The following is a 10,565-nucleotide window of genomic DNA, read 5'->3' as shown; positions in this document are numbered from 1 at the left end:
TCTATTGTTTATCCAGGAATGCCTCACTCTAAACCAGTGGTCTCAAACTCAAACCTTTTGCGGGGCCACATTTTGGATTTGTAGGTACTTGGAGGGCCACAGAAAAAATAGTTAATGTCTTAAAGAAATGACAATTTTGCATGAGGTAAAACTCTTTATAGTTTATAAAACTTTCCTTTAACAGTTAAAAGAAAGATATATAAACTATAAAGAGTTTTACCTTATGCAAAATTGTCATTTCTTTAATAAGAAATTAACTATTTTTTTTGCGGCCCTCCAAGTACTCTATTTTTTCTGCAGCCCTCACATTTAAAGTTTAATATCTTTTCTTTCTCAAAACTGACACATTTCAATCACTATATTGAAAATAAAATCATTTTCCCTACCTTTGTTGGCTGGTGTCTTTATTTTTCTGTGCTTTTAACTATGTTTCCAGGGCCTTCTTGTCCTTTGACTGTTTTTTTCTCCGTCTTCACTTTCTGCCTTGCATCCATCTTTGGCATTAACTTAATATTCAATTTTTCTGCTTTCTTTTCAAAATCTACGTTTCCATGTCTTACCTTTCCTTCTATCTCTCTCTTCTTCCATCCCTATTTCCATGGTCTGATATCTCTTTCCTTCCTTTTCTCCCTCCCTCCTTCTTTCCTTTTCCCTGGTCTTGCATCTGTCTCCTTCCCTCCCCCCTTGCCCTGGCATCTCTCCTTCCCCCTCTATGGTCTGATATCTCCTTTCCTTCCCTCCCTCCCATGAACTTGGCATCTCTTGTTCCTCTCCTCTCCCTTGTCTTCCTTCTCCTTCCTTCCCTCTCTTTCCCCAATTGGGTGCAGCAGCAACAAAAGCAGCATTTCCCTTCCCCCTTTCCTGTGCAGGAGAGGCATTTCTCTTCCCCTTCCCTCCCTCTCCCTTTCCCTATGCAGCAGCAGCAGAAGAAGCAGCATTTCCCTCCCCCCTTTCCTGTGCAGGAGAGGCATTTATCTTCCCCCTTCCCTCCCTCTCCCTTTCCCTGTGTAGCAGCAGTAGCATTTCCCTAGGGTCCCCCTTTCCATATGCAGCAGAGCATTTCTCTTTCCCCTCCCCTTCGGTTCCCTTCCTTGTGTAGCAGCAGCATGTCTGGCCGGCTCCCAATCGATCGTTCCGTTCAAAGCCGCGGGTGGTGGCTCCTCGCGAGATCCGCGCCTGCGTCAGAAGCCTCTCTGATGTTGTGACGTCAGAGAGGCTTCCGATGCACGAGTGGATAGTGCAAGGAGCCGCCACCTGCGGCTTTGTACGGATTGATCGACTTGAGCCGGCCAGACACGCTGCTGCTCCACAAGGGAAGGGGGAAGAAAAATGCGTGAGGAGCCGCCACCGCTTTACAGTTGATCATCGCGTCCAGACTGCAGGCCGCAAAATAGCACCTGGAGAGCCAAATGCGGCCCGCGTGTTTGAGACCGCTGCTCTAAACGGAAGGACAGTGTCCGTTCTGAGCCCGCTGCGGTTCGGACTTCTACCCCTATCCAGAGATCTATCCTGGACTTTGCCGCAGCTTCTTTTTGCCCCGATGCTCCGGGAGGTAGGCTCAGGTTTTCTCCAGGTAGGCTCGGGCTGTTTCCCGACGTCACGAGAACGCAGGAGCGAAGAAAATTATTCCTAGCCATGAGAGTAGAGAGCAGGCAGCACTTTGGGAGACTAATTGTAGACACGAGGGGCATGCATTAGCACATCTTAAACAAGTTCGTGAACGCAAAGTTAATGTGTTTTAACATAACATTAAAAATTATTTTTATTTCAAATATCTTTTATTTATTTTTTTAAATATCTTTATTCAAAGACATAAACTAGTCTTCCCCTCTCTACATGGTATTCTCTATGCGGGTAAACTGGGAAAATCCCTCCACCAAAATCACAGGGCTTTGGAACGATCTTACTATCCCACTGCGGAACCTGGGCTCCCTCCAATTATTCCGTAAGCACCTGAAAACTGAATTTTGATATACAACCCAATCAGAATGACTCTATCTTGGGCATGATCAAAACATCACCAGTCTGTTTTGGGCATATGCGTCTGATGCACTTTCCTTTTACTCCCTATGAAACTGAGCTGACTAATTGGTGAACTGGCTTTATAGAAAGGAGAACAGTTTTAGATCAAGGCATGGTTTTTCAATACATTCATTTCATGAACCACAGGGCAGCATTCAGTTGACAGATGCATGGTGACAGGTCAAAAGCGCGCAAGACAAGTTGTTTTCAGACCTGGAGTCTTGTTGCGTGTTTTTCAAGGAACACCAAGCACAGTCCTAAAGAAATCATTGAGAAGGGTTGCAGTCTCCTCATTCAAAGAAGGTTTTGCAAAGGAGGTCACTCACTAAGAGAAAGGGCTAGATTCACTAAGCAAACCGATCGTTTACTGATCGGTTTGCGACCTGATTTTACTCCGGCCCGATTCACTTACCTCTCTGCCGACCATCCTCCGATCCGCACATGCAAATGAGGGGAACGGCATGCAAAGTAGACAGGGATGCAATTCACTAACCAAAACCTTACAACACCGACTGGGCTGGCCGATCACAAACAAGCGACTGCTGAGGACCAGTTGTTCAAGCCCTTTCCGACTGCCCTGCCTCTCTGCCCTGCCAGCCCCGATTATGCTAGTTTGCTACTTTATGCTGAGGTATGGAATAATTCAACTCTGCCTTTCTTCATCCGATTAAATGAAAAGCAGCTATCTTTGCTTCCAATTCTGCCTAAGGCCCATTTGGCTAGTCCTTTATTGCCGCTTTTAACATCTTTATTTTTTACTTTATTTGCTGCTATAAGCGCTGTTTTATCTATTCCGTTGTTCTTATTTTCACTGCCCCGATCTCCTGTGCCTGACCCGAACTCCTGCCTGCCCTGATTCCCGCAGTGCAAGCCCTTCAGAACACTGCACAGAAATGCAAGCTCATTTATTTAGGCTGCAAAAACCCAAGGGAATGGTACAGTTTAAGGGGGGTGAAGAATTTTAGTGCACGAAAGAGGAGCGAGACTTGGGTGCGATAGCATGTGATGACCTTAAAGTGGCCAAAAAGGTTGAAAAGGTGATAGCAAAAGCGAGAAGGATGCTAGAGTGTATAGGGAGAGGAATGGCCAGTAGGAAAAAGGAAGTATCGATGCCCCTGTATAAGACTCTGGTAAGACCTCATTTAGAATATTGTGCACAATTCTGGAGATATATAAACGGGATGGAGTCGGTTCAGAGGAAGGCTGCTAAAATGATCGGTGGTCTTTGTCACAAGGCATATGGGGACAGACTTAAAAATCTCAATATGTATTCTTTGGAGTAAAGGCGGGAAAGGGGAGCTATGATAGAGATAATTGCACATGAGGTAAGTCTCTTTTGTTTCAAAGGAAGCTCTGGAATGAGAGGGCATAGGATGAAGTTAAGAGGCGATAGGCTCAGGAGTAATCTACAGATATACTTTTTTACAGATAGGGTGGTAGATGCATGAAATGGTCTCCCGCTGGAGGTGGTGGAGACAAAGACAGTGTCTGAATTCAAGAAAGTGTGGGACAGGTACTTGGGATTTATTAGGGAGAGGAGGATATAATGGATGTTTCAGATGGGCTGACTGGATGAGCCATTTCCTCTTTATCTATAACATTATAATTGCTAACCTGAAAATAACATGCATTGTTCTGCATCTGTGATGGGAGAGAAAGGGACAAGAGAAGAGGCCCTTTGATGTGCAGTGTCTGCTCCAATCATATTCCTCTCTTCCTTTCCCCATATGGGTGGGAGGGGGAGTTGTGAAGCTGAGTGGCTGCTATTCTTTACCTCCTCCAGTCTCACCCCTTCCCTTCAGATCTCTGCATCAAGGAAGCAAAAGGGTGCTCTGAAGGATACTGTCCGATAGAGATGGGACAAGCACCTCACAAGTCCATAACTAGCCAGCAAGGCACCCTAGTTGTTGAGAAGATAAGATTGCCCTGAACTCACTGCACCACAGAAACTAACTTGCCCTTCTTCTTGCCAGCTCAACAACCCCCAGCTGCCACTCTGACTTTCAGCCAAGACTAAAAAGATAAGTTGACAATTCAGTTGGCAGTTTTGCTTCTCTGCCTACACCTACATCAGAGTCCTATGCAGGTATCCTCTTTAAATATGGTGGGGGGGGGGGGGGAATGATACATGCATCGATGAAATGAAGAATTGATTTTAGCAACGGCTGAAGCCCTAGTACGAGGTGCACAACCCCCCTCCCTCCCCCCCACGCACAAACAAACGTGCAGCACAGATATATACCACGCACGCGCTATTAGGCCAATCACCCGGCAAAGAGCTGGGCTTGTCCCCCCAAGCGGAGAACCTCTGGCTCTGGAAGCAGCTGACCCTGCTCGTCGTGAGTCATCGGGGCTGCCACAGCGAAAGACAGGAAGCCTGAGCGCGCGCTCTCCCCTGGCCGGCCGGAGAGGAGGAGCTGCCCCATGCTAATGAGCCCAGTTGCTTGGTGAGGGCAGGAACTCGAGGCGAGCCCGAGAAATTATGCTGCTCGCACCATGGAGTGGCCGTCTAATTCCCAGGGAGTCGTTCTGACCGCCTATCACCCCAGCGGCAAGGAGACCGCGCCGGGCGCCCGGGCCAAAGAGGGAGACGGGGGAAGGTAAGAAAACGTGGAGCTCGGAAGCGTTCCAAATGCCGGGTTGAACCAGCCGTCCGAGCTGACAGGCTGCTGCTGCTGAGCTAAGGTTTCCCTTGTATCAGATGACTGCAGGCCAGAAGATACGATCAAAGTTTAAAGAGCACGGGTTCTTCCTAGCGAAGTGGGGTGTGAGAGAGATTCAAGGCTTTTCGCCTGTGCAAACGAATTCAAAGACAAAACGAGAGACCTTTATTGGGCGGTGCTTACCTGGCAGCCTCCAAAGCGGCAGGAGAGGATGGAGGGCTTACTTTTGTGTGCGGATTCTTTAAAAAGGATGGGATGGGATGGGATCTTATTAAGGAGGGGGGGGGGGGGAAATCCCACTTGAGTAAATGCAAGTTAGACTTTGGAAGCTGCACCTGTTACATTTCTGTCGGCTGCCCGAAGCTTACACCGTATAACGAAATTGGATTTTTACTAGCAGTGGCTACCTAGGGTATGTGGCACCCGGGGCCCATCGTTTTTTGACACCCTCACCCCCCTTGTAAAAAATATATTTTTTGTAATAACCATGAAACGGAATAAATAGTCAGAATAGAAACAGGCAGTGAAAATTTTCTTTTATTGAACCTCATATATGTAACCATTAATCCAAACATAACATAAATTATGTCTGAATGGTCATGACATCAGAAGTACATATGGAGTAGTTGCAGGTGATGCTTGGACAGTTCTGATTGTGTTAGTCCGGTTTTATGTGTTTTTTGGAATAGAAGGGTTTTTATTTCTTTTTTGAAGGTTTTGTAGTTTGTGGTGGAGGTCAATAGGTTGTAGAGTTGGGGGTCGAGTGTTGCAGCTCGAATGGCTGGGAGGTTGTCGAACTGTTTTTTTTTCTTTTGACGTTTTTGGTTGGAGGGTGTGTGAATGGTGTGCGAGTTCTCCTATGTCTCCTATGGTTGAGGTGGATTGAATTATTTAGCTGAAGAAATTAGTTACCCCCCCCCCATTCCACACACATTAATTCTCTTCCATTTTTTGTTCCCATTATAAAAAGCACTGATAAGTTCCCAGAAAAAAAATGCATTAAAATAAGAAGTGAAAACAAAGGCCCCTACAGATGAGAACATAACATAAGAATAGTCTAACTGGATCAGACCAATGGTCCATCATGCCCAGTAGCCCATTCTCATGGTAGCCAATCCAGGTCACTAGTACCTGGTCAAAACCCAAAGAGTAGCAACATTCCATGCTACCGATCCAGGGCAAGCAGACACTTCCCCCATGTCTTAATAACAGTCTATGGACTTTTCCTCCAGGAATTTGTCCAAATCTTTCTTAAAACCAGCTACGCTATCTGCTTTTACCATAACTTCTAGTCACTTCATTTTTAAGCTTAGATCTTTCCTTCCAAACAGAGACCTTGCTAGATGTCAAATATAGCACAAGGTAACTTTACACAGACTTAGCTGTGCAGGAAATGTGAATCTCCTCATACACCCACCATATAGTGCAAAAATGTGCAAAGGTCTGGTTTTTTCTTTTGATCACTACATAGCCTAATGCCACACAAGCAGGGCTTCACACTTTTTCCTAGTAAATACAAAATAAGTTATCCTGTACTGTGTGGCTCTTTTATTTGCTTTCATTAACTGTTGGGTGCTTTTGTGTCTCATGTTGTGTCACTGATTCTCAGATGGTTTTGCATAACATCTGGTTTGTCAGCCCTTTCCTTAGCATTCAGATTTTTTTCAGGTCTTTTTGTGAGTAATTTATTTTGTCAAGTTTTTGGTTTGAAGGAATGGGTGAGTCAATACAACACAGTAAACAGATAGAGGAAATGTGTCCATTTTTTTTTGTGGTGTTGCATTCATAGAATTCCTATCTGAGGGGTTGCGAGATATAGAAGGATGGTGCACCTTTCTGCCATATGTATCATACAGGGCTCAAGTGAAGCATCCCATCTATTACGTTCCTTATTAGGCTTTGATGCAGTGGGTGGGGCAGAGTACATTTCTAGCATGGGATATTCCTGGGTAACTGTTCTGAGCCATATGTGTTTCTTGCATTGGTGTAGCTACACAGCTAATTTAGGGTACCCTGATCCCAGAGTGGGTGAGCATGAAATTTTGGGCGTGTGATGTTTAGGCATTGGGTGCCCGATTCTCTTTCCCGCCTAGATTTGGGTCAACCTTGAAACATCTGGAAAAATTGAGATTTTCTCACCTAGAAATTCACAAGGAGATCAACGCAAAAAACAAAGCATAACTTCCTTATCTTGTAGGAAGATAAAGGAAACTAGAAGACTTGCTCTAAAACTCCGTAGAATGTTCTTTTTTGTGTCTAACAAAAATTTAATAAAAACTCTGTGAATTCGAAAAAAAGAATGGTCAAAGAATATAAAATGTAATGAACATAGAAAAAGTTATTACAATAAAACAGTATCTTAACCCCCTCTTTTACAAAGGTGCGCTAAGCTTTTTAGCATGTGCTAAACGCTAATGCGTGCTAACGCATGGACTAATGCTAATGCGTGCTAATGCGTGGACGCATTAGCGGTTAGCGCACGTGTTGATGTTTCGTGCTAAAATGCTTAGCACACCTTTGTAAAAGAGGGCCTAACTGTGCCAGTCCACGGCAGCTTCATCAACAGATTGAGAATTTGATTTTTATGTTCCCGCTAGGTTAGAAAGGTCTGTGGAGAGATTTTCTAGGTTGATTGCGTCGGTGTTGTATATTATCTTATGTTGGGGTTGCTTTGTTGTGTAGCTGTAGTAGAATGTGATCAAATGGTGATCAGACAAGTTTCAAGTTTCAAGTTTAATAAAATTTGATGGTTCGCCTATTAAATCTAAGCGAATTACATAATAAAAAGAATAATAGTATAAAACAGTAAAACAAATTATTTTACATTAACAATTTTCAAAGGACTATGACAGATTGACAATACAGACGAACTAAGAAACATTAGGAAAGGACATTAGGGAATAAAAGTTACAAATTATTGTTTCCTCAAGGGAAGAAAGGGGTATGATATGGGTAGGACCAAACGATTAGGGTACTGGTTTGGTGGGACAGGCTGGGGTTTGTATAATGGGCGAAGTGTCTTTTTTAAATAAAGATTAGGTCTAGGATGTGGCCCGCAGAGTGAGTCAGCGAGGGGACCATTTGTTGGAAGCCTAGGTCCGACAGTGAAGTGATGAAGTCTGCCAGGGCTGTGGTCTCGTGTGGGTAGTTTGTGAAGTTGAACTCTCCAAGTACGATGATTTGGTTGTATGTGTTGATCATTTCTGTTTGTTTAAATGTAGAAGATGGTAAAAAAAAAATATATATATATTTTTGTAAAGGAGGAAGAGCATCTGTTGAATAATGCAGAGACTTTTAAAAAAATAATGAGTTAGGGGTTATTCAATGAAGTTACGTGGTAATACTTTAAAACAAATAAGAGGAAATATTTTTTTTTTTTACTCAATAAATAGTTAAGCTCTGGAACTTGTTACACTAACCACTGTTAACACATCCTCTGGTATCTGGATTAAAAAAAAATAGTTTGGAGAAGTTTCTGGAGGAAAAGTCCATAGTCTGTTATTGAGTGAGAAATGGGGAAAGCCACTACTTGTCCAGATTGGTAGCTTGGAATATTGCTACCATTTGGGATTCTGCCAGGTACTTGTGACCTGGATTGACTAGTGCCGGAAGCAGGGTATTGCGTTAGTTGGACCATCGGTCTGATCCAGTATGACTATTAAGACTTATTAACAGTTTCTCCTAAAGATCTTTATTATAGATTTGTGAAAAGCTGTGTAAAATTCATATAATTTTCAAAATTTCCACTTTTTATCATTTTATTTTGCAAGTAATGCAGATTAAGTTGCTTATCCTGATTCACTAGAGCTTTTACATCTTCAACCTTTTGTCACAAACTTCAGTTTCCTTCTCTAAACTTGGTAAACAATTTAAATTCAAGTTTCAAGTTTATTTAAAAATTTCTTATACCACCTAATCAAACCTTCAAGGCGGTATACAAAGGAGTACCAAAACTATTTCAGAGTAAATTACAAAAACAATTAAAAAGAAATCGGGGAAAATGACAATTTTTTAGTAACGTAGACAAATGGAAATGAAGGGAAGAAAGGGCTGGAACTACAATTGGTAGGAGGAAAGAGAATATTTAGGGAAAAAAACAAAAGGAAGGGTGACTAAAGATAAAAAAAAACCTTGTGTGGTTGGGATCAAAGTAGAACAAACTTTTTAATATGTTTCTAGTGCAATTCATATTACCTCAAGATTTATCTCTGGAGGAAATCAATGGGGGGAATGCTACAGACATGCCTCATCCGTTTCTCAAATAGGCAACTGATTTTCCTATGTAACTGCTGGAACTGTAACATCAAGTAGGAGATTCAGGTCCTGATTCTGCAAAGTGCATCCCGATTGTAGGCAGCTGTAGGCGTCCTACAGCTGTCTGATCAGCCAATCGGAAGGCACATTTTCTAAAAAAATGTTCCCCAGTCAGGCCGCCTATATTGAAGGCGCCTCCAGGAGCCTAGGGAGATCTGCAAGCCTGCCTAAGGCTAGGCAGTAGCCTTAGGCGAACCTAGGCAACCTTACGCATCTCCCTAGTGGAGCGGGAGACGCTTGCAATATAGACCAGCAAAATGCTGGCCTAAATGGTAAGTAGACATGGCCGCTATACTTAATCTACGGCCGCCAGTCTCCCCTCCCCACCCGCCGATCGCGGCAGGAGAGTTCCCAACTCCTCCAGCCCACAGACCCATGATCGCCGGCAGGAAGGTGCTCGTACTTGTGACCTGGATTGGCCGCTCTTAGGAACAGGATGCTGGGCTAGACGAATTCTTGTCTTCTTATAAGGAGAGCAAGGAGGAGAAGCCTTGGACATAGAGTTCTCAACTCATACGGTCTTCTGTATTGTAGTTCTCTTTTATTTTGGGAGGATTACCTAGTAAAATCCTTTTTCATTAAAAAAAGAAGTGATTAGCTGCAGTGTGATTTCTCTCCTATCTAGGGGACCCTTTGATTTCTCTTGGTGATCTGCTCTGCTGTGCTTAACTGTGTTTGCTTGTTTTTCCCCAGTTAAAGCTACAGGCACCTTTTTTTTTTTTTTTTTAGGCAGTAGCTCCGGGACAACCATCACCCCTGGCTCAAATTGAGCAGTCAGCTAAGACTTCTGTGCCCGGAAGTAGATATAAATGTTAATATATTACACTTTGGGAATAGATTTGTATTGATTTTGCAAAATAGGAAATAAAAACTTACTACCATGTGTTATTTGAACACTGTGCTTGGCGCCAACTTCAAATGCTGATTCTGGATTTTAAATATATACCCAGATACTCATCTCCAGGCAGGACCCAGATAACTACCAGGCTTTCTTGTGTGTATTGCCCAGGTGGGGTTACCATATTTGTGAAGACAAAAAAGAGCACACAAAACCCCGCCCACATGCCACCAATTTCCTTGGTCCCCCTTCCCATCTTCTGTACCCTTTTAGTGCTTCTCTCTCTCCCTTCCTAAAACCCTCCTCCTCCATGGGTGTTTTTCTCACTCTCTCCTTCCAACCCGCTCTCCTGTGGGTGCTTCTATCTTTCTCTCTCTCTCTTTCCAACCCCCCCCCCCACCAAGGTTCCCCTCTCTTTCCTTCCAACCTTATCTCCTGCTATTTCTGTCTCTCTCCTCCCAACCATGCATTGCCTTATTCCATGCTCTTTTCTCCAGCACTCTCTCTTCCATAATGTTTCTCCAGCCCTCCCTCCCTCCATGCTGTTTCTCCCCCTTCTCTCCCTCCCTCCAACACTGCTTCCCCTCATGACCTCTCTAGCTCCCGACTCCTCTGCCTACCTCCTCTCCATGGCCCGGCTGCTGTAATTGAATCTTTGGGCAGCCGGCAGCAGAAACAAGTAAGCCTGCATCCGCCGGTCTGCCCCAGAAGCTGCCTCTCTGCATTGA

The 10,565-nt window shown here is 43.9% G+C and overlaps 1 protein-coding gene across 2 annotated transcripts in view; it reads left to right on the top strand.

The window, feature by feature from the left end:
• The first annotated feature begins 4,277 nt into the window (after positions 1-4,277).
• Positions 4,278-10,565, top strand: part of ARHGAP18 (Rho GTPase activating protein 18) — a 208,637-nt gene continuing 202,349 nt past the window's right edge. For both annotated transcript variants that reach the window (XM_033938735.1, XM_033938734.1), the window contains exon 1: positions 4,278-4,622. Coding sequence is in view for 1 of the 2 variants with exons in the window: in XM_033938734.1 (XP_033794625.1) it covers positions 4,519-4,622 (104 nt within the window). In the remaining variant the exon portion in view is untranslated. The remainder of the gene's footprint in view (positions 4,623-10,565) is intronic.

The sequence above is a fragment of the Geotrypetes seraphini genome, chromosome 3, assembly GCF_902459505.1.
Source record: "Geotrypetes seraphini chromosome 3, aGeoSer1.1, whole genome shotgun sequence".
Lineage (NCBI taxonomy): Eukaryota > Metazoa > Chordata > Amphibia > Gymnophiona > Dermophiidae > Geotrypetes > Geotrypetes seraphini.
The sequence above is the reverse complement of the archived record's forward strand: the minus strand, read 5'-3'. Positions and strand labels throughout refer to the sequence as shown.